Consider the following 23,826-nt stretch of genomic DNA (forward strand, 5'->3'; position numbering starts at 1 on the left):
CGTCTCACCAGCGTGAGCACAATTGCTATCTGTTACCATTGTATGTAATAGCTGATTGTTGCTGGTATTCTGTGGCCTGGCCAGTGGAGATGGCAGCGCCGCAAAACCACAGTGACCCCTAGAACGTGCCCATATGTCTAGTCCGGGCGGTTGGTTAACATTTAACTCATTTCCAAGATTTCATAACAGTGCACTTGTGCGAAGTATAGTGAAAATCGGGTGGTTGTTTTGTCAATGTCCTTGTTAAAACAGTTATCTGGTAATTGCTGCCAACTTTTACAAATTGCTCTCTTCAAAAATGAAAATACGTGAAGTTTGGGTTGCTTTTAATTTCAAGTAAATATGCATTAATCACAGTAAAAAGTATTGCAAACACCAGACGTTTGATCGTTGGTGTTACTAAAACCGATGTAAAACTCTATAATGAGATATTATATACAGCTTAGTTTGGTTTCTTCAAATGCGAGTGCCATGTTGTCAATCATTTCTGCAAGGAGTTCGTAAACCTAGAAAAGAATTTGTTAATGATGTAAACTAACTCCCAAAAAAAAACTCCACAATAATTATTCTTGAAACACTATAACTTCAATTGCTACAAACTCGAAGTACAAATAAAACAACAACAATCGATGTCTCTTACCTGTCCATACATCTTTTCTGTGTATTTCTTCCTTGTCGCTGGATCTAGGTTGTCGGTGGGAACAGTTCGTACACTTGATGGTGTCTTTGAGCCAATATCACGTTCGACTAATTGTAATTCCTTGTTGGGACTTTGTGACGTCACTTTACCGGCTTTGCCTTTAAGGTCCTTGCTTTTAGGTCTCTGTGTCAATTTTTTGGAAGTTTTAAAAAACCATGATGATGTTTAAGATAAATTTTATGACAGGAAGAGTTGAAGGTTTCAAAATTAAGCGACACGTAAATGCCCAACACAGGTTTATCCCAAACGAAATCTTGTAAAGAGGACCCTAAATGAAAATTTTAAAAAAAGTGAAAGTAGGAATTAACAAACCGGATATCCACTCAAAAAGGAACAAAGCACAATGTTCCTGAAAAAATAGTGCTAATTTAAAAAAGTTTAGTAATTGAAGAAAATCAAAATTTGACAGAGAAAGAAATTAACCAATGGAAATATTCCAACGCGGAAGAAAGCAAATCCGAAATTAAATCCAAATTGGATTAGAAGCAAATCCGTAAATTAGATCAGCAGTCTAAAGAAATCAAGGACCGTTGGACATTGATCAGTAGTTAAACAACTGATCTATATATTAAAGGCTGACCACTACAGTGAATGTTCGAAATCCTTTCCAAAACTTACATCTTTCTTTCCACCTTTCTTTCCCTTGTCATCTTTCGCATCTTTGGAGGTGCTCTTCTTCCCCTTTGCCTTCTTTTCTTCTGCAATGTTGAAATAAACAGATCAATCTTTGTAAGTTCAAGTATAAATGCCACTTTGCTTCGAAAAAGTTTAAGCAAATTACAAAGATCACTTTACATCAAACCAAAGCTGAAAATCTGTTAAGACAGCAAGTTATTTTGTGCAGGTGTAAGTTCTTTGCAACGAATGAATAATTTCAAGAATGCAAAGTGCTTGTTAGAAAAACCCAAGCCCACTTCACTCAAAACATATCAAATTCCACAAAAACTTTTGCAACAAATGGAGTTATTGTTAGCCTATAGCTAATGAATGTGGTAATGACTTGAAAGTTGAAGTGCGAACATGAAGAGAAAATAGATGTCTTTCCTTGCTTACTTCAATACGCACACATCGTGCAACTATCGATCGATCTGATACAGCACTTTCAAACAGATGAATCCTCAAAACTGTCTTACCTTGAACCACGACTTTAGCTGGGCTTGGTGAAAGGAACGATTTTACTGAGCAATCTGAGAAAAAATTATGCTGTTCACTGATCCTGTAATACGCCAGTAACTATTTAAACAGCTGCGCTATTGCTTTGACTGCATTGGCTTCATCCTACAACCTGTGTACTGTAAGCTCATTTGTGAACTAGCCTGCCAAGTTACAAGCAATTACTATAAGTTCTGCTAATAGGTTCGACCCCTTTGCAGCTTAATTTAGTTTCAAACCAAGAAAATACTACAATTGCACACAAAGCATGATGATGCCACAAAGAAAGGGTTATGATGAAATAAAGCATAATGAAAACGGCGGCAAAGAAATTAATCAAACTGAGTCTTGCCTTTCGGGTCGGATTTAGCCTGCGCTGTGGTGGCCGTAGTTGCTGGGGAAAGATTTAAAGATTTATAAAAAGAGTTTTAAAAACAAAATGGGTCAATAATTTCCATAAAAAACAATTTTATGTCACGAAAATGTTTCGAAAGAAAAACACTTTTTGCTATTGATGAAGCGATATTTCGCAAGGTCCTGGCGAGCCAATAAATACATAGGTGTATTATAAAAATATTCAACATACCTGGTTCGGGCTCAGGAATTGCCTCTGTCATAATGACCTCAGGTAACCCCATAATGTTGCGGACCATCATGGAACAACTGACCAACCGGTCAACCGTGTCTTGCCACATGCGGTACCTAAGTATTGTTAGAATGTCCAACAAAAGGTTTAATCAATAGCATGGTCAGTTATAAAACAGCTCTTACGCTTTCGGCTATTGTTGGACGGTTCAAAGGTCAAACACCCGAAAGTGCTAGACCTAGCCGTAGTGGGGTCTTGCTTTTTAAACCTACCCCGCGTTGTACATGAGCCTTTGGGACGGGGTTAGAGGAGGGAATGACAATCTTCCGATGATCTTGTTCAATCCTGTCAACAGCTCTTCACGTGCTTCCTCATCTGGAACGGCAGTCACGCATGACTGAAGCTCGTCCAATGAGAGGTCCCATTCCCTTCCTTCTCCTTCATCTTCGGCGAATAACTGTAAAGTAAAGGGTTAGTTGTGGACTCTTACAAGTGTAGAGCGCGCAAAATACTTTTTATTAAACTACGCCACAGATTGTACTTGCTAAGTCATTTGAATACAGAAGCACAAGGTGACGTTGAACAAAATACAACTCACCTGTAAGTAAATATTTTTAAGCTCGAGTATAGTTTCGTGGTCATAAAAACATCCTGGATTCTTTCTGGAGAAGACTTCCTCCTCTGTGATGTATGCATCGATGGGAGACGGGGATCTGGAAGGAAGATGAAAACGTTGAGTTTATAGAGAGCAGGACAGAGGATACGAAATGATGCGGACCAAGCAAGCTCACAACACACTTATTTGCTTGCACGACTTAGGTTGATAATTAATAATCAAGAAATCTTTTAAACAAAACTGGAACAGCAAAAGCAAATATAAATCCTCTCATGTCGTGTATTACGTCATTGCTCTGTTACTCTTCCCACCTTTCCGGACTTTGAATTCCTCTTACTATGTCTTCAATGATCCTCTTTACCACTACCTTAGCTTCCCTCGCCTCCAGTTCCTTCTCGATCCTCATCCTCTCCTCCGTGGAGCTGTCATCCTGGAGGGCGATCCCCTTTAACACTACCTGCGGAGAATTCGAGAAACATTTCAATAAATTCTTTATTTTGTTGAAGTCGGTTTCGTGTCAGCTGCTAACTTCGTGGTAAGTTGGTGACACTTCAACATGATTTCTCAGTTCAAAGAAATTGAACTCGCTATTCTTTTGATTTTAACGAACGACCAATACTAACTTATTTGCACACAGTTTGACACATACCTGCAGGGCGGCTCCACCCATAACTGTTGGTCTGGTGAGAAGTTCCCAGGTCTCTGTGAAGATCCCGGCATTTGGAGACTTGAAGACGAACGGAAACTTTTTCGTGTCTCCCGGAAGAATAACACCTGGAATATAATCAGCTGCTAAAATGCTGGTGATTAATTAAGTTTGAAACCGGTGTCGTGCCAGATTTCTTCCGGGCATTGTGACGTCAAAAATGTCGCAAGGCTCAGCGTAAGTATTTCGATCAACTTGTATTCCAAGTAAGTCTGCACCTTGTAAGTTTTCCCTGAACCCGAGGGCAATCTCTGAGGCATTCAAGCGGAAAAATTACGTTGAGTCACGCTAAACCCCTACGTCACAATGCCCAGTATAAAGTTGACATGATACCGGTTGGCATTAAAGTGCAATGGTCACTTCAAAGCCCACCTTGCCCAGTGTTAAAGTAGAATCTCTGCAGAGTGTCAGGTTTGAGAGATTCGAACGCCGGTGGCCTCGGGATTTTCCTCCACTCAAAATAGATCGCTGTCGTTCCATCGTTCTCTACAACCAGGTCTGACGAAGTTCGTTCCGTTGCTTTCGTTTCAAACGTCACTCGAGCTACAACCCCGACCTTGTCCTGGGGTCGTGACATCACAATTAATCTCTGTTACGTCTCAATGAGGTAATCTTACGCATAAGTTTAGGTGGATTAGAAATTAACGAAGTATAGTATTGTAGTTATTCCTACTTTATGTTCGGTGCTTGAGCCGTTCCAACTTGCTCGTGTTCCGTTGAAGACGATAGACGGACCAATCACAGGCTTCGAAATAACATCCGGGTACTTGGAAAGAGGGTCACCATCGGTCAATTTCTGTAAAAAAATGCAAAATTTTCTCCTCTTTTAGCGCTGGAGTTAGCAATAAAAGAATTCGTTGTTTGTATAAAATGTCTTCTTATGACGATACCTGATCCCAAAGAACTCCTGTAGCGTCATAAAGACTATGCGCTTCGTCATAATTCCTCCTCACGGCAGGGTCGGATTGATCTAAGTTGCCGATCACTTCCAGGTCCGCAATGGCCTGTTAAAACAAAATAATTTCGTGTGAAGACTGATAAATGATTCGTGAATGGCAAAGTCAAGAAGGGTGAGGTTTCGCAGAAGCTCAAACGAACCGAAATCCAGTTCCAAGTCCACATAGCAACAAATTTTGTGAATATAGTAGCCCAAAATTTGACTGCTTTTATGCCTTAATTCCCGACAAAGTAGATATTATTGGTTTTAATCCACGAATTCAACAAACGCACCGGTCTGTACGGATCTAGCTCGGTCATTATCGCTTCCAGTTCTCTGGTTCTTCGCTTCAAATAACGGCTCGAGTACCAGTTTCGTCTCGGGTCAGCTGTAGGCCGTTCCCCTGCCCAGGTCGCCCCGATCTCGTGTTTGACTGAGGTCGGTTTGCCGATGTGCTCTGGATATTGTGAAAATGGCGACACGGTTAAGCTCCAAACAACGACGCTGTGTTATTTGCTGACAATGCGGTCGTTTTAGGTTAGAAAAGTTTTACTGATTATTTTATGACTTAAAGAATGAAATTGCTTCTTGAGATAAGATTTCAAAGTGAAGAGGGGTCTGGAGTGCAAATTTGGACAATGCCGCACGGTTGAAAGACGGCACCGACCCTCCCTATAGTTAACCCAGATATTGAGAACTTACCAAACTCCACGGGGCTTCCCTTCTCAGTTTTGGTCAAAGTCATTTTAATTCCTTTTAAATCGTCGCCGAAGCTCTCGCGTTGTCCCCAAAACTCACTTCCAACGCGATCTGCGAAAGCGGTTCTTACGTCACAAAGGAGCGTAATTAAACGCGATTCTTAAACCAACCAACCACAGGATGACACGTACATCCTTTCCCATAATCTACGGCGGGAATGGCGCGATCCAACAACTTCCTTTTTTCCTGGATGGAGCGATATTCATCATCCTGATTCATCACCAGACGATCCTGAGGTTTTTGGAGCAAACCTGAAGAAATGAAGAAGTTCATTTTTGATCGAAAATTTAATCAGGTGGATACACTGAAAAAATAACAAACCAAAAAAATTTTCAAAATCGGGGTTCAAAGGTCAAGAAGAGGAAGTTTAAAATGCATTCAAGTAAAAATGTATTAAAAATTGAAATAACGCAAAATGAAAAGACCTAGACTCAAAGCTCACGTCAGAAGAAGTCATCCAACTATCACGAGTAAACTAGTTTATATTCACTCCGGTCTACTCAGTAATATCAACGGCTATAGTTAAGATCAAAGTTAATGAAACGTTCAATTCGAATCGCAATACTCACTTGATATATAACCCTGCTGTCGCTTGCGGTCGGCCATTCTTTTCCTCCAGTTCAACAGCGCCTTCTCCTGGTCGAGAGCGGTCGGAATCAGTTCATTCTGCGGCGATTTGGGTCTCAAGTACTTGGTGGCGTCGAGTCTTTGTTCCCCTTTAACGACGTCGGTGACTGCTGGAGAATCGGGCTGTGTTTATGACGTAGAGGTTAAAAAGGTAATTGCAGTCTGTAGACAGCGACAAAAGCGTTATAGACAGCGACAAAAGCGTGACTATTAATTCAATGTCATGGTAATGACCGATGAACTCTGATTACACCTGATCAAGCTTGTACTTGCAAAAACTTGTGCTGAGAAAGTAAAAATAAAATTAACCTCGGAGCGTCATCTTATATCTTGCTTTTTATTACTGATAATGATGACATAATGACTGTCAGAGCATCATCGTATTTCATTTGAATGAAGGGTCAGTCACAATTCAGTCGATGTTTATCAGTTCTAGACGGACAATGCACACAAAGAATTGGGGTCTTGCCACACTTACCCGTAAATCGTTTCTACGAATCGCTTCCTCGACAAAATTTTGCACCGAGCCAAGAACGCTGTGTGGGATGATGCGACCGTCCTTAGCGTATCTACACAAAGCAGATTTACATGAAAGGGAATATAATGAAAGCCTACAAATTGAAATGTGATGAAATATGAATTTCAAAGATATCTTCCTGCTTTTACCACTCGTTTGTGTCAGGAACTGCCGTGGTACATTACACAGTGCACAAAATTTAACGCGACGTCCTTCAGGTACTTTGCGGTTTAGCAAAATGACGTGTTAGTTCAACGCGAAAGCATACGGCGAGCAGAAGACTTTTAAAAGTAAACTAACAGTCAATGTGCAAGCTACCTCGGTCCACTGGGCACAGAGTGGTCGGTCTGCTTCGGCTCGGCATTGGGCGGTGCTGCCCTGGCCACAACGATCTTCTTGGACGGCTTCAGCTTTGACGGACATTGCGGTTTTGCTTTACGAACCGCGTATGACGTCATTTTTTCGTCATCTCTATTTTCGTTATTCGCGTGTTTCTGAGTTTGACGTAACTGCAAAAAGAAAGAAAATATACGTTCGACGTGTTCGTTAGAATCGAGCAGCTAATGAGCCGAGTCAATCAAGAAACAGTCAAAAAGCTTAAAAACTGCCGATTTTAGAAAAGCACAAATTTCGAACGCTGCTTAAACGTAGCAATAAGTTTCCAACCTTTGCTAGGTTCTCATCTTTGATCGCTAACCGTTGAATCTCTGTGTTGTTTATGACGTCATTCTTCTGTTCTTCCGGGGTAACCCCCGGTGACGTCAGTTTATCCGGAGAGCAAGGTAAAGTTTTTTTTCGGGCTTTGTCTGTTGCAACAAGCAATAAAAAAGCCATGTTGACAATGCATCAAGTTAATTTTTTCACAACTTAACTTGAACGAGCCTTCTATTTACATCTTAGTTACAACACAGTTTGACAAATAGTGAAAACATGCAGTGGATGGCGTACGCAGATAATAACTTAATAGATCCAGAGATAGTTACGGTACTTTATATACGTAAAGCGCCAACGAGACTACTTTTAACCCCACAGCCCATCGTTTGCGTGCGCCCACACAAATGCATGCAGTAATAAGGGAAAACCACAAATATATCTTTCTTAACAACAGAACAAAATAGAAATAAAATTGATGGCTAGTGCAAAACCCACCCAAACACAAGACAGTGTCAAGATATTTAAGCACTCTCAAAAACATGCAAAACAATGATTAGTAAGCAACCAATACTGTATACTTAAGTTAGTAGCCCTCGGCTATTCTAACGCATACTTTTTGAAAGACGCCTGGAAGTTGAAGACGACATTTCCTGAATTTAAAAATCCTGCCTTAAGCTTAAATCTCAACTTGCATTTATCAAAGGCGTTGTTCTAAGCCAGAATGGTCACCACTAACTTCTGTCAAGCAAAGGTGAGTCAAACGCGAACAATTTTGTTTGTTCAATAAACCACAGTGTTTGTACCCTTCATGCGAGAAGTCAGGGCCTATGCGTCACTACGCGACCTTTTATTATGAAGGAAAACGTAATAATAGCCGTCCATTCAACTCTCAGTGTGTAAACTGGAAAGAATCGATGGTGGTATTATGTGTTCTTTGGTATGATGTGACCCGTGCATAAGCGATGAAGCCATATTGTTCAAAGCATATCGAGTCATCAACGCACGGAGAATGTAGCGGTTAATCTCACCCAGTGTTGTGGTCGGTTTGAATCGATAGGTGAGGAAAGAACCCGTGTTGGCGAAGTTTTCTTTAATCGGTCCACAGGGAGGTAAAGTTATTACAACAATTCGTTGTCAGTACCAATAGAACAATATCAACAGTCGGGGATTAAATAATAATTTTGGCTGCAATCGCAAACGGATCGCATCTGTTCAAAGGTAAGTGTTTTCAGATTTAGATACTGTATCACAGGGGTGGCCAGACCTGCTTCATGCTCGAGCCGCATATTACCAATTCGAGCTTTAAAAGAGCCGCAACGCAAACACAATAAAAAATACGAATTTATTCACTGACAACGAAGTGTAGCTATTGATAAACATTAGTGCTGCGTGGTGATACTATGAGTCTCCACCTGGGCTTCAACTCTTTTTGCAATTATTAGTGTAGCCGTAACCGAGACTCTAGGTCAGCCCTGAGGTACAGCTTCAATCTGACAGTTTACTTAACTACAGTGTACAAGTTAGCACACTTCTGTACAATAATGTCCTTTTTGGAGTGTAATTTGATTATTACTAACAATGAGTCCATTGTTACTACGTGTGACAGAACGTATTGTTTCATAATCTGATCAAACAGCTCGTCTTGACCGGGAAAATGCATGTCTAATTCAACAATGCAAATTCATTAAAGAGCCGCAATTAAAGGCTCAAAGAGCCGCATGCGGCTCGAGAGCCGCAGTTTGGCCACCCCTGCTGTATCATCACAATTTATCTTCTCTGACCGAAGCAAGTAGCTTCCAAAAAACTGCTACTTATTTAGTTGTTATCAGACCTACTTGTTATTTAAAACTTGTAATTTAATTTATCATCTTAAATATAAAAGTACAAGAAGGTAAGAAATTTACCAAGTTTAAGGACAATTTGCTCCGTAAAAACCACGCCTCGTCAGATCTCGTCAATCCAAACTATTTTGTGCCCAGGACGCGGCGTCGAATAACTAAGCGAGGTTTCCGGAATAACGTAATTGGATTTAATGCGTTGAAATAAAATAAGGAAATTAGTTTATGGTTGTGTGCGTCATGTGGCGACAATTTCCTATCAGTGAACTCGGAATAGCGCGATGCGGCAGTTATAGGTAAATAGCCAATGGCTACGTATTTCCACTAAAAGGCGCTAAATGTCTAGTTTGAAGCCAGGAATGCAAAATAGTCGGACAATTACCTAATTTTATTGAATTTCATTCGATAATAATCCCAAAACTAATCAATGTAGAATTCTAAACATATCTCACACTATCGGAATTATCACAAAATGCTTTGCCATGCGATCGACTCTGTAGCGGAAATATTCTTGTGCAGATGTATGCACTCAGTGTGGTCTGCACACGCAGAAATAATGCAAGATAGTTAGGAGCCAGTGAAGCCCGTTTTAACGTTTAACACAAAAAACCCTTGATCGTATACGCGGTCATCACACGAGCTGCGATTGAATCCAACAAACAAATCCGCCAACACCACAGCAACCAGGGTTAGTTGTTCACCACTCAACCAAGTTAGTAAGTTCTTTTAAGTGACGTAACAATACCGTCATCTTGTTCTCCGTCGCCACCGGCAACCGAGCCGGGGGTTCGTGCTTCTGAAGCCCCACCGTGGTGTTTCTTTTCAAGACCCTTAAAAGCCCCGGCTGCTTTTGCTACATTCCACATACTGCACCTTAAGTAAAGAGAGAAGTTAAACTGGAGTAGTGAGTGACATTGAACAGAAGAAAAAATTGCTGGATCCCAATCGTATTCATTTCGTTTTCAACTTTGGTTAAATATATTCTGAAATATGAAGACAAACTTAGAAGCTAAACTCAGCTGAAACTATCTATTCATAAAAATGTCACATTCCAATCTTCTTAAAACTTCTAATGTCTACGTTACAATAAAAGCAGGTAGACTAAATAGCACATGCGCTTGTCAGCTTTAATCAAAAAGTTGCCTCCATCACCGCAGCTATTGTTGTCGTTACGAGGCACCAATTGTCAGGTGATTGTAATTTTATCCGAGCTGAAACAATTGATACGTAAAGGCTTTGAAAAACGACCGTTTGTTGTTTCAGACGCCTTACTAACACTTTCGAGATAAAATGAACGTAACAAAAGATGACGCGCACTCAGTACATCGTGAAAGGTGATTATGTGGTGGAAGGGTCGTTGTAAATAGTACAGAAGCAAATATAGATGCTGCTAGACTTCAGCGTTGAAATGGATTGAACATTATTATGGAAGCAAAAAATGAAAAAACAGTGGAATGAAAAAACTTAAAGCATCTAACTCTCCAAAGATAACTCCAGCTTGCCCCGAGCAAAAGTAGCTTCATCACCAGCATTGCAGAGTCTGTGTGAGGCAGAAACAGATCGAATTTGAGCACAAGGGTACGTCAAGTATGGTTTGTCAATGCCAACCAATTTGACGTTTATCTCAAGTTCAGTGACTCGGAAGTCAAAGAATAAACCACGATAAACTAAACCGTGCAGAGTCATTTCCTCAACGTCAGTTGAATTTGACTCGGGCAGCATCACCGGGTTGACACTGAGGTGATTGTCGTGGACTCGAAGACCAAAATATCCATACACAATGCTTTGAATGAAGCCGCCCATGCCAGTGAGGAAATTAACGGCACCAGTACCGTCTGGATTTTCGGACCAGATGTTGAAAGGAGGTTGGATGTTGGCCAACTGCCTCAGGAAATCGGACCTTGCTCTTTCCTGCTCACCAACATCCAGCCAGTTTATGGCAAACATGCCCCAAGTCATCGCCGGTCCGAATGATGTGGTAGCATTTCTATGGATAAGAAGATCATTCAACCTAACTTGTCGTGGCATGTCCTCCATTAAGGGAAAACCGAGCATTATGGTATCAGCTTGCTTCACTACGTTCTTACTGGGGTCGAAGCCATCATACTCGGGGTGGTACTGGCGCTCCTCGTCAAATGGGATCACGATGGATGAAGAGATTTCATCCCACTGACTGGAGAGCTTGGGGCAAGCGCCTAAGTATCTCGCTAAATCTGCAGCAAACTTTAAACTTCGAGCTGCAATCGCATTGGTATACGCTGAGTTGTTTACTGGGTGATGCCATTCGTCTGGGCCCATGACCCCATTTATGACGTAGCCACCACGTTTATGGCTCCATTCCATTCTGGATTGCCAGAAAAAGGCGATTTCTCGTACCATGTCCCATCCGGTGGCATACAGGCACTGGATTTCGTCTGTTATCTCAGTGCACGAATAGATATCTGGAAGAGTCACACATGGCTCTTGTTGTTGCTGGTTGATTGAAAAAAATCTCCTGCTATTAGCATTTTTCTTCCCCTTCTCACAACTTTCCAACTTGGTTATGGCAACCTCTGTAAGTCCATGTCCTCCGTTGAGAAGCATGTACTGCTTAAGAAGATGTACGATGTCGCCAGTGATGTGTATCTCTTCCTTGATGTATGCTGCTCCTTCGCAGACGTCACAACCCGTGTAGGCTGATTCCCAAGGATAGGCTGCTCCACTGTAGCCCAAAGACCTTGCTTTGACATAGGCAGGGAGTAATCTTTGCACGCGATAACGTAGAACAGCCTGAGCAGTATCTAGATATGGCATAAAGGCTTTAAACACCTTAACAACTGTATAAACCCTTCTAAAATATATATAGAAAAATTACAAAAAATGATTCATATTGGACCACTAAAATGAACACAAACCTGGGAAAATTGGAAGAAGAGCTGGTACCATCCAAAAATCTTGATCCCAGAAGACATGACCATAATAATATTTCCCTGCTCCGCCATTGGTAAGACCACCTGGGCTTGCTCCGAAAAATTGAAATGGATATTCCTTTGTAAAAATTGGAAATGCACTGATCAGATAATAAAGACTGGATTTCACCAACAAACCAAGTGAGGAGTTGCTTTTAATGCGAATGTCGCCATGATTCCAAATCGCCGTCCACTTATCTTCGTGGAACTTCTGAAGAATCCCTCGTTTTGCTGCAATGCAACCTTTCTTGTAGTAGTATTTTGCCTCCCTTCTGTCTGGAGCCACCGACATAATGAAGACCCATCTCTTGGTGACAGGCAAAGAGCCCGATGTCACATTCATCTTCAAATTCCGAGGAAAGATTGTCTTTGCGATGTGGATTGGTAGACGAGGTGAGGAATCCTCTTCCGGGATCAATGTTTTGCCAGAACAATAAGACGCTAAAAGGATGTCATTGCTAATCTGGTGTTGGGCGTCAGACGGAGTTTTGCACTTGAAGAGCTTCGATTTCCTAAATTTAATATCTGCGGATAATTTTGCAGTCATATTTTGAACGGCTACGTCATAAAATCCATAAGCACTGACTGTAATGGTGATCTCAGTGACAAGTAGACGTGTGAAAAGCTTATGAGCATAAAAAACCTGCTCTATTTGGAGGGAGTCACTGTGAGCCTGGGCTGAAAACACACCTCGGTCCAGATCTTGCATATATTTTGTACTGAATTTTTTGCTGGATGTAGGAGTAATGACATAAGGAAGAAAGTTTGGTATTCTTGCTCTGTGGCTATCCTTTTTTCTGCCATTGTACAAACCGTTTATGTATATCGTATCGCTGAATATTTGATGTCCGACAAAACTATTCGACACAGTTGGATAAAATCTTGTGTCGTTTGGTAGTTTGTTGGATATCAAAACTGACAAACGTTTTGAGCTATCTTCATTTGTGTCGGTTGGAATTCTTCTCTTCAGTAACTTTGGCGAATTGGACTCAGCTTTAAGTGCAGTAATGAGAAAATCAATGTTAATTGTTAACACTAGAAAAAACAGGCCCTTCAATTGAAGCATTTTTCAACAGGTTTTGTTTAAAAATGCTGGAAAATAATAACAGGATGTTTTTCAAAAAACCTACAACATAAAACAAAGACATGAATCTTCAAAACTTGCATAAATATCCAAAACCATTTTGAAGTGTTTCAGACACAACCAATGCTTAGAAATAATACAAAATGTGTAGCAGCTGTAAGTGCACTATTTGATGAGTTTATTTTGACATGTTACAGGAACACAAGATGAGAGAGTGCCCTGTCCGAGAATTATTGTGCAGCATTGGGCCACACAAAAGATTTTACTTCAGTCTAGTGATGGCTTCTATGTTCTGCATCATCTTCTACAACACCTACTTGAGCACAATTAACAACCCTGAACTACAGGAGCTTCTTTACTATCAAACACAACAAAGGAATGAATGCCAAGTCAATGGCATTGCCACAGAAAACGAATCAGTAGTTAAAGAAAAACAAGAAATAGTGGAATGGACTGACCGACTGTTTACAAGGCCAAAGTGTGCAGGTCTCCTTCAAAACATTACAATTGGAAAGTGGAAAATCGATGAACCTATGAATGAAGATCTTTCAAAAGAACTAAAGAAAATTCATCAAAATTACAGGAAGAAGACAGGGATACCCATCCATCCGTGGCGGACTGATCACAGATGTGGATACAGGATCTTGGCTGATAGGGTCAGCTTTTCGTGGCCTAGAATAGCTAGTTTTTGTGACCCCCAAAGTTCAAGACCTTGTTGTAGTGATCAACTTAATGGTTACTGCGTTCCTGTTACAAAAGAATTAACTTGTGACTGCCCTAACTGTATTGATACAAGAAAATACAAAGATGCATTGCTGGCACATTGGACAACGAAAGATAAAAGGTATATTATTGACAATAAAAGCTGTTAAACTTAATAAAACAGGAAATAAAACACCTGCCAGTTAACTATTAATCTGTTTATACTAGAAACAACACTCCTGATACAGACACATTCAGCAAAACCTTAACAGCAGCTTAGCATCTTTGTCTACAAAGTCTGCAGTAGGACTTTTTTGTGCAAACCAACCATACTTTCAATTGTTAACAGATAATTTCACTATTATGCCTTTTCAGATGCAGCTGGAAAAACTTTACATCACTAGAAGCTTGCGCAGTGTTAAACAGACTTTCCAGACATGAAAATAAAGCGCATGTTCATTTCATTGGGGATTCCCTGATGAGAAACATGTTTCTGGGCATAACGACGTTACTAACGGCCAATCGAAAAAATGGCGCTTGGAGGAAATGCGTCAGTGACAAACTGAAGGTAATTGTGTCAAAGATCACCTCCTGTATTACTGCAATGATTGATACAAGAAATTACAGGCAATCCAGTCGTCAGGAAATTATATAATCAATCAATCATATAACAGAGTTTGGTTTTGTCTTTCAGACACAAAAAAACTTTGTTCAATTGGCTACTGTATCCTAGTTAATGCTAATTGATTACTGTACCTAATGCTAATTAAATATAAAAAACACTGCATTGCAGAAGCTTTGCAAAGGTGAAAACCTTTTCCTGATGAGGCCATGCCATGACCTGGCAGCAGCCCATAACTTACATGATTTGCAAGAAGTTAACGGCAGCCTATGCAACAATCACAGAAACTTTGAAGCCGAATACAATGAGTATGGGATGCCTAGTCTGGCAGCAGACTTTGTTAAATTTGCCACAAATGTCAAGGGGAATGAAAATTCATACTTTGTAGTGGGAGTAGGTGAGAAAAACTGAAAAATTTAAAATACTTTTAAATTTCTTATTATATTCAAATTTTTGGCAGTACATAAATAGATATGTTTCTTAGATATTTACTTACAGTATGTAATTGACAGAGTAACTAACAAAACTCTTAGTTAGTATAAATAGACACAATTGTACAATTCTCTTTTCTAGGTTTACATTTTCAATGCAATGCAGAAAAGGTCATCAAAATGTTTTTAGAGCCGGCTATAAGAGAGCTTGATTATTCAGACACATCGTGGCCTAGACTAATATGGGTCCACCCACTAAGTATTGGCCTATTGAAACCACCTAGATATCTGAATACTCAAGGAGATGTGGCAATCTCTCAATTTGGAGTGAAAATGGAAAAATACTTGAAAGACTATAGGATACCAGCTCTAGATTTTAAGTATATTACAAAAGGTGTCCACAGCTACGATGGAACCCATTATGGCGCTGGTGTAAATATTATGAAAGCGCAAATTCTATTAAATTACTTGGCAACTCTATAGCAATAATATCTCACAAAAAAACACTTGAAACAGATAGTAGGGGTGACAAATATCAAGATTCAAAAGCATGTAGATCAAATTGCAATTTTGTATAAAATATTTATTGATAGTTGTTATTATTAGTTAGTTGACCTTACTGACCAATTTACTGTAAAAATAACTTTAAAGCCCAGAAAGTTTGGGCTCCTCTTAAAATAAGTACAAGTTATAGATGATTAGTATTTTTATTACAAAGTTTCAGATCATACGTAAAATGTCTGCTTGTCTCATTGTGCAATTATTACAAATGTTTATACAAGTACGTACCTCAATGTTTTGAAATTAATTATCTGTAAGTAATTCCAATTTTGGGTAAGGTTTATGCAATATCATTTGCATGCAACTGTTTTTACACAAAAGTATGTAAAAATTTAGTAAGAGAAATTATCATAGCCTCTTGTATGTTACCAAATATACAACAATAAACTGAAAAATATTTTTTAAATTGCTACCTTCAAAAGTTATTACCGTAAACATTTTGCATTTGTTTGAAATAGACTACTTAGCTGAATAAGTAACTTATACCTAATTCATTTAATTCAACAAAAAGCCTAATTTATTTTTAACTTTGTTTTGATTTCTTAATTCCAAGCAAACAGTTAAAGTATGATATATAATACAACTCATACATTAAAATGCAATTTAGTATAAAGTCCAGGTAACAGCATATTTACTTGTCTCAGCAATTCCTGGATGAACTGACGGACTCCGTGGCCTGTTAAAACTTTTGCTCGATGCTTTCACGCTCAGTCTGTTCATCCCTTCTTTCCCAGAAGTTAAGTTAACCATCTTTATTGTACTAACCAAATGTCTAAAGACACAATAATAGCGGAAAGTAAATTCCAGAAACTTAAGACAAAATAATGATAGTGCCGTACCAGGTAGGCCAAATAATAATCACAACTTTGATAAACATTTTTCATGTGAAATATATTAAATATGTTATATTTAATACTTCAAGCTTAATTATGTACATATACAGCATATGACACACCAAGTCGAGGTCTCTTGTACTATTCACTCCGATTTGAAGGCCTGAATGGGAAGGAGTTATGAGGTAATAGAAAACAAATTATGATGTAATAAGTCCTAAATCAATATTCAACCCTGATATGGGCCAAAGTAAAGGAGACCTCCAAGTGGTTAGAATAATTTCTATGTCTGAAACAACAGTCAACTAAAACATTAACATCTTTTGTGATTACAGCAGGTTGTTAATGTTAAGTGCTCCTGACAAGATTCACATTCATGCACAGTCAAAAGCTGAGCAGTGCAAATAAGTAAAGAGTTGAACTTTATTTGCAAAAGCTGGTCTGAGTTTGGAAAATGCAAAAATTTCAATGTACTCAATATGGCCATTTGAAAAGTGCGGCAGTTTTCAATCAAAAATCGTGCTTACAAAGAGGCAAGTCTTGGTATGATAGCGTTCACTGAAGCCTCAGTTCTTTGTTTGTTTTATATAAAATAGCATCCAAACAACCAGCTTTTCTTTGTTTGTAAACTATGAATTGGAAAGAAAATAAAAAAGTTAGCTCCCAGCGCAAAGTACTGTAAAATAAGAATTACGAAGCATATTTTCAAAATTTTTTCTTTATCGCATAAAGGAATTCATATGTAGTTCACCTGAGTGAAATCTCTGAGTACGTTTGTAATTTACAAAATGAATCAGTTAAGTACAGGGGATCAAAAATCTTGCCACACCAAATAAATGGCGGCAGTAACTCGGGAAGGGTATATTTAATTTTGTACATAAGCAATCATAATTTCCACTATGCTATGAAAACAAAAAGCTATCCTAACAGGCAAACCCAAACAATTGATGGCAAATTTTACTTTTAACTTTTACCATTAAAATGGTATAATTACACTTTTTACTTTTATTTCAATATAAAATCATCTTATTTCTATTTATTACTTTCAGCATTATTTTGGCGCATTTAGCAGTACCTTTTTGAGTTTCTGAGTATGTACCTTATTGTATTTAGACCTGGGCTTAAAACAAGAATTAAGCACTTGGCCTCATCAACCCCAAAGAGCATCAAAAACAATAATTTTAAGAAACAGAAAACCGAGGAAATGTATAGGCCTATAGGAAATTAGGCTAACAGTTAAAGCAGGAAATAAGGAAATCTATAGGGAACCTAATAAATATTCCTCAATACCGGTATAGGCCTAGTCAATCTGAGGAAAGTGATTAGGTCGTATCATATCGTACCGATAGTACGGTAATCGCCGACCGGTACCAAACCATACCGAATACAGTATGTCCACGTCTAATTTAAGAAAACATCGGAAATGAAGAAAATCCCATAATGAAGGCCAAACGTGTCACCTGTGATCTTGTAATGCAGGAAATCGTTTTGAACTTGCAAGAAAACGTAGGAAATTTGTGAAATGTGTGTTATGTCTCTATGGTGAAATTGACATCTTAAATTTTAGACATTGTTTTCACAATGTAACAAGTTTTTAAAATTCTTCTGTAATTGGCTTCCTTTAATTCATAAAAGTTGTTGGATTGAGCAAGAAAACTTAGGTAATTAAAACAGTCATAATCACATTGAGGCATATGGTTTTCGTAGCTTGCATTAATGTGAATTTTTGAATAGCAACGAGTGGTACCGCCATGATGAAGGACAGCTTTCCTAGCAACGCACGGTGAACTTTGGACCGGGCAAGGGTCGCCGCCTGTCATTCTTTTGTGACGTAAAAAAGTATGAAGAATGGCAATTCGACAGTGAAACAAACATTAAATAAAATTAAGCGACTTCAGTAACCATATGTTAGTATTAATTGCATGATATAATTTTCCCAGAGCATATTGTAACATCTCGTTGCTCTAAAACAGCCTGCAAAAAATTTCCTGTCATACGTTTACATCTGCGTTTCGTATCGTTTATACGTTTATTTCGTTGTGACGTGTTTTCCTTTAGTGGAATTGCAATATATTGCGATGTCAATAAAATGAACATTTATATGGACAAACTTGGTCGAATTGAATGTAAGTTCAATAATATCAAAATTCTGGCTGCAGAAGATTTCACGACCGATACATACAAGACTCATTGAATACAGTCAGAACAACTGAAGATATAACCATGAGATATCAGCGTAACTCAACTCGAACCGAAGCACTTCAAAAGGTTCCAACGCTTGAAGTTACAACCAACAACAATTGGTTGTACGTGAGATATTATACGTATGTTAGCTTCAAAGGCTATTTCTAGGTAAGCCTCATTGAGAATTTCTATCTGTTCTAGAGTAATGAATTGTGAATTTGTACTGCGCCACTTGACGTATAACAGTAACATGCGACAATGTTACATGCCGGCTTTGCATCTGTCATTCCTTAGTTGAGCGAGATGGATGGTAAAGTTGATGCTGTTTCGCGGTTATTCCCCGATGCTGAACGAATCTTATCTCAAGACGTAACTAATTGCTGGTTAGTAGTTGTCCTAGGAATGACTTGCATACGTCAGAGAAACACATATTAATTTCCAGCTGTTTTATTAGTTCGATCGTCAGAGCTAAAAACCTCAACATATGCATGGTCACTACGAATTACTACATTCTTCACTCTTAAAAATTTAGATAAGAGAAAATAAATTATGATATTTCTAACCCATAGTCCTCATAAAAATTAGTTTTAGGCCTGTAAGTTTTTGTAATTTTGAACTTTCGGAAAAAAACACGTCTAGAATAAACAATAAAAACATAATAAACATTAACATTAAACATAATAAACAGTATCAAGGATATTATATCTGTATATTTGTTCATTATAAAGCAAATACAATCACAATGATCTTTGTCGTGATATTGCGAACTATAATTCACAGTTGGACGATCATGGACGAGTCTTATGAAATCGTCAGACACCTGTTAAAATTTTAGCTACAGTTCCAACATCAGCATTTCCACCACAGAGAACAACCCCAATATTCTTGACGTCATCGTGCATGCCTTTCGCTTTTGAGAACTTCTCACTGACGATGGCCGCGATGCCCACACCTGATGTTGGTTCAATTACAAGCTTAGCTCTTTCCCAAACCAGCTTTGTTGCCTCTATGATTTGCTCTTCTGACACAGTGATGACATCATCCACCAGATCTCTTATAATGGGCCAGGCATTTTCACCAATTGTCACTTTAACACCATCGGCGATTGTAACAACAGGATGGTCCACTGGTGTGATGTGGCTATTACATTTTGATAAGTAACAATCGTTTGCTTTTTCTGGTTCAGCAGCATAGATCTTGATTGAAGGTTTGATGTGTTTTGCAGCGATGGTGATGCCACTTATCATTGCTCCCGATCCAACTGGGACTACAATTGCGTCGAGATCAGGATTTTGTTTCAACATTTCAAACCCGATTGTAGCATGACCACTGATTACTTCAGCTGTCTGACTTGCGTGGATAAAACAACCACCTTTTTCAACCCAAACACTCTTTACTTTTTGCATTCGAGCTTTCTCAGTTGGTGAGCATTCCACAACGACACCGCCGTAACTCTTCACTGTATTTTTCTTGCACTCGGGGGCATTGCTTGGCATCACAATATATGCAGGTATGTTGAAATGTTTAGCAGTTTTGGCCACGGCCAACCCAAAATTTCCACTGCTGTGGGTGACAATGCAGTCGGGTTTTATGTTCTTTCGCACAAGAGAAGCGATCGCATTCGCTGCTCCTCTGATCTTAAATGATCCGGTTTTCTGCAAGTTTTCTGTTTTCATAAATACATTTCTTCCACATAACTTATCAATAAACGAACAAGTCATCAATGGTGTCTGATGAACATAAGGTTTTATGACAGAGTGCGCTTTTTCTACATCGTCGAAAGTAATGCAATAATTTCCTGCTTCTGCGGCAGCGGGTGAAATATTAACAGTGCTCATTTGCAGAGTTCTTGCAGATAGGAATGTTCCTAAGTTCTTCAATAGATTAGCAGAAACAGCATTCATTTTTATATTCTCTTTAATAACATCAATGTGAACGCTGAAAAATTGTGTAAGCGGTAGATTGTAATGGTATCGGCAGAATTTGTTAAGTACAGTTGCCAAATATCGTGCATACGAATCATTAGCAGTCACCAAAATTTTAAAAATCATTTGGAATTTAACAAAACAATTTGATATCAACGATTAAGATAATTGTTGCCACATAGTCTTCAGTATGAAATTAGGACCTCGGTATATAATCCAGAGCTCATTAGTGAGGAATTCACACCATGTAACACTACTTAAAAACATACTTCCTCAAATAAATTTTTATACATCATACCATAATACCAAACCATATCATACCGTGTAATACATTATCATACCGTACCACATGGAAGACCAGTATGCCCCATTTCATTATTCCAAAAATTAACTTATCCGGTACAAATGTTTCGACGTTTGATTAAAGAAATCTCACTGTACATTTTACTGTTACTGACTAACCGCGATTTTACGAGATTACGTTTAAGTTGTCCTCGTATGTATGCGATTTTATGAAGCGAACATTGTTATATCACTGTCCTAGCCTCTGTTTTATCTGCTAATCACTTTTGCTAACACAAATGATTGTGAACAACTATAGCCATGGCTGCCGTCCTTATTTCTAAAATTTGTCCTTATTTTGAAGGTCTGTGTTTTAGAAAATATTTTTGTCTTTATTTCTAAGAAATGTCCTTACTTTTAGGGCAGAGGCTTTTATTTTGAGCATTTCGACACTTTTTACCATTTTTGTACCAAACGGATACCAAAAATGAGAACATACAAATATTTTTAGGAACATTGATTGCCTTCTCCTGTTGTGCACTGTTTAAAATAGTATTCTTCTTTCTTGTTCTAGTCGTCCTTATTTTTGAGTCCAGACCGATGGCAACCCTGACTATAGCTCTGACACCACAAGTAGTTAACTTTAGATTAAAATTTCAGACAGTAAACTTTATCCACCTCAGTTATTACACGTTACAAGCTGATAGAGAAAATTTGGGACTGTGACAATTGGGTAATGGAAATGGCCGAGCCCACTGCGCAATCGACTATAACACTTGGCATTGTTACAAGGTTAGAGTTTGTGCTGATCTGGCTTAAGTGAATAAGTCTCATCTAGGTCGCGAAATCATTCGCAGCCAGAGTTTTGATATCATAAGCCTTCCACTCGTTTCAACTCGCCCAAACTTACGATCTTCATGCAAATGTTCATTTCACTAACATCACATTTCCACTAAAATAACATCACAAGAAAGAATTTCAATTACTAGGCTGAAAAAGGTCTGAAAAGGAATACCAACACGCAATTGCATTATCTATATAATTCATAGAATTACCGGTAGACTTGATGACACGTCAAGACAGAGCAGGATATAAGAACAGTGTGATCAGTCATGTGAGTTTAGTGTAAACATTGAGAAATACTGATCACGATTTCGCTGTGGTTATTGAAATGATATAGGCTTATTGTAAATATGCTGATTGTGGTAGATTGTGGTCCAACCTGAATCTGCTGCTATTGCGAAGCCGTATAACGTATACGCTTGAATAAAAACCACTGTTTTATATGCTTTTTGAAAGCACTTTTGCCTGCCTTAAGTCAAAAAGGCCTTGTAATCAAATTCAAGGTAACTGAGTTACATTTTAGCTCTCACACCTGCTTTTTACGATGCTATCTGCTAAAATAAAGTAATATAACTTTATTTAATATATAATATAAATATAATAATAACTTTTGACAATGATTTCTGTTGTTTCATGCTAACGGCAACAATCAAGCTGTTTTATTGACTTCTGCAGATTTCTACTGTATTTGGCACAAATAACATTTATGTTTGTGTAACACACTTGCTACTACGGGTTCCAGATACATTTATTGTTTGCCACAAAAAATACCAGTGGATGGTTTTCGTTTCGTATCCAGGAACCAGTTCAATCCCACCACCACTGGTTTTAACGGAGGCTGAATGTGTCGCAGAGGTAGAATGTTTCACCAGAGGTTAAACAGAAGAGTTACAGTTGTGGAAATTTCATCTCATGATCAGTAAGAGGGTGCAAAGTGTACATTCTGGATAAATTTGAACACCAATTAAGTTCTTGGAATATGGGTCGGATTTAAACACTGATCTCTTAAACCTCCTTCTCCACTGAAGATATTTCAGGACCCACACTAACACACCCACTATTTCACATTAAATTGAACTTAAACCATTCTTTAAATAAATGATCTTTATTATTCCTTATTAGCAACAACCATTTTAACCACACCAGGTAAGTGAATAAATTGTAGGACAAACACTCTCAACAAAGGCTAGGGAAATCGCGCACGAATTCCACACCTGATGTGAGAAGCTCGCTTCAAGATGAATTCTAAGCTTTAAAAAGCGTCTTGCTCGAAAACTCACGACCAGCCGATGCTCTGTTCAACAATGCCACAGCCTTATAAAAAAATACAATTTTGTCCACTGAATGAAACTGTTTGAAAACGATTAAAGTCGAAATAATTTTGTCTCAACAAAAAATTTGTGGACAAAATGTGATTCTTCTTCAAAGTACAATCTTTGATAAAATCAAACGTTGACGAGGATAAGCAAAATAATCGTTTTAATTTGTGGTAATCAAATGTGAGGTCATAATGGGCGTATAAAACAAGTGTGTCCTACTGATGACGAGCTGCACTGAATGAAAAATGCTTGTCAAAACACTTGCACAAAATAAATGCTTGTCAAACAAACTCTGGAAACATCCGGAGAAATTTTGCAAATTAAAGTTCGTGCAATAAAAGCAAAGCAAACATTATAGATAGATGGTTGTTTACTGTCATGACGTCACACTTATACAGTCACGGATTGGCTGAAAAGGTTGATCATTACCGGTTTGACGAAAAAATTCCTTATTTTTCTTCCAATTCTGTGACCTTAGAAGTAAAAAATGCTTGCATACAGTAATTGCATTTTACATACAGTGTACAAAACTATGTTTACGTCGGCTCGCGTTTGGAGCTCATGGTTCGCAAAAATACCGTAAAAACCGAATTAGTACCATCGGGTATTGAATACAGGCCGGATTGTTGCAAACAAAACGCTGTAATCTTTTTACACCACCAAGCGGCATTTTATAGGTGATGTGAAGGAGAAGGGGCAAAATTTAAACACATACCGACAGGCCTACTGGAACCCTACTTGGAAGTTTGCCAGATAAATGCGCCCATAAATGAATTGCCAAAATTTATTCCACCCTGACGTAATACTTATAATATAGAATATAGGGCAAAACAGCAGCCAACTTTGCGCGCCGGAGAAATCCGACGCATCATACAAACTTTCCAGTAGGGTACTAAAATAACATATCTGAAACCTTTTCTCATATCTAGGAAAAGGATTATGATACCACCAGTTAAGTGTTTCAAGTTTTTGTAAAACTCAATCCAAGCAAACTTACAAC

The 23,826-nt window shown here is 38.5% G+C and overlaps 3 protein-coding genes and 1 pseudogene across 9 annotated transcripts; 1 reads left to right on the forward strand and 3 right to left on the reverse strand.

Moving 5' to 3' along the window:
• Positions 1-309: 309 nt before the first annotated feature.
• On the reverse strand, positions 310-17,776 carry LOC143444584 (MYCBP-associated protein-like). Of its 7 annotated transcripts, none has more exons than XM_076943585.1 (22): positions 17,734-17,776; positions 16,076-16,212; positions 7,267-7,406; positions 6,919-7,109; positions 6,562-6,652; positions 6,026-6,206; positions 5,588-5,707; positions 5,400-5,507; positions 4,991-5,154; positions 4,651-4,764; positions 4,434-4,556; positions 4,133-4,322; positions 3,704-3,828; positions 3,366-3,511; positions 3,037-3,151; positions 2,711-2,895; positions 2,439-2,554; positions 2,205-2,246; positions 1,834-1,887; positions 1,319-1,398; positions 641-823; positions 310-506 (listed from the first exon to the last, which is right to left on the reverse strand). In XM_076943585.1, exons 2-22 carry the CDS (start codon positions 16,188-16,190, stop codon positions 432-434), a joined length of 2,658 nt encoding a protein of 885 aa, XP_076799700.1. In that variant the 5' UTR covers positions 16,191-16,212; positions 17,734-17,776; the 3' UTR covers positions 310-431. The 7 variants fall into 7 exon arrangements, with proteins under 7 accessions (XP_076799700.1, XP_076799699.1, XP_076799698.1 ...); XM_076943584.1 differs by lacking the exon at positions 17,734-17,776 and adding an exon at positions 16,396-16,562; XM_076943583.1 differs by lacking the exon at positions 17,734-17,776 and adding an exon at positions 9,838-9,965 and having other exon boundaries at positions 16,076-16,210.
• On the forward strand, positions 8,213-15,810 carry LOC143444870 (uncharacterized). Its single transcript, XM_076943659.1, has 5 exons — positions 8,213-8,472; positions 13,322-13,968; positions 14,202-14,394; positions 14,620-14,845; positions 15,022-15,810. Exons 2-5 carry the CDS (start codon positions 13,331-13,333, stop codon positions 15,360-15,362), a joined length of 1,398 nt encoding a protein of 465 aa, XP_076799774.1. The 5' UTR covers positions 8,213-8,472; positions 13,322-13,330; the 3' UTR covers positions 15,363-15,810.
• LOC143444660 (protein-glucosylgalactosylhydroxylysine glucosidase-like) lies at positions 10,201-13,106 on the reverse strand. Its single transcript, XM_076943591.1, has 2 exons — positions 11,987-13,106; positions 10,201-11,872 (listed from the first exon to the last, which is right to left on the reverse strand). The coding sequence occupies exons 1-2, from the start codon at positions 13,104-13,106 to the stop codon at positions 10,566-10,568; spliced, it is 2,427 nt and encodes an 808-aa protein (XP_076799706.1). The 3' UTR covers positions 10,201-10,565.
• A 1,118-nt stretch (positions 17,777-18,894) lies between the features above and the next one.
• On the reverse strand, positions 18,895-20,612 carry LOC143444895 (serine racemase pseudogene; annotated as a pseudogene).
• Positions 20,613-23,826: the final 3,214 nt, after the last annotated feature.

The sequence above is a fragment of the Clavelina lepadiformis genome, chromosome 1, assembly GCF_947623445.1.
Source record: "Clavelina lepadiformis chromosome 1, kaClaLepa1.1, whole genome shotgun sequence".
Classification (NCBI taxonomy): Eukaryota; Metazoa; Chordata; class Ascidiacea; order Aplousobranchia; family Clavelinidae; genus Clavelina; species Clavelina lepadiformis.

Coding starts and splice junctions, on each gene's coding strand:
- LOC143444584 (XM_076943583.1), bottom strand. CDS start 9,958: ATGTGGAATGTAGCAAAAGCAGCCGGGGCTTTTAAGGGTCTTGAAAAG. Junction 7,110..7,266: donor AAGATGAGAACCTAGCAAAG/GTTGGAAACTTA, acceptor TTCTTTTTGCAG/TTACGTCAAACTCAGAAACA. Junction 2,896..3,036: donor TTAAAAATATTTACTTACAG/GTGAGTTGTATT, acceptor TTTACTTTACAG/TTATTCGCCGAAGATGAAGG.
- LOC143444660 (XM_076943591.1), bottom strand. CDS start 13,106: ATGCTTCAATTGAAGGGCCTGTTTTTTCTAGTGTTAACAATTAACATT. Junction 11,873..11,986: donor TCTTCTTCCAATTTTCCCAG/GTTTGTGTTCAT, acceptor TGCCATATCTAG/ATACTGCTCAGGCTGTTCTA.
- LOC143444870 (XM_076943659.1), top strand. CDS start 13,331: ATGAGAGAGTGCCCTGTCCGAGAATTATTGTGCAGCATTGGGCCACAC. Junction 13,969..14,201: donor TGGACAACGAAAGATAAAAG/GTATATTATTGA, acceptor ATGCCTTTTCAG/ATGCAGCTGGAAAAACTTTA. Junction 14,846..15,021: donor ATACTTTGTAGTGGGAGTAG/GTGAGAAAAACT, acceptor TCTCTTTTCTAG/GTTTACATTTTCAATGCAAT.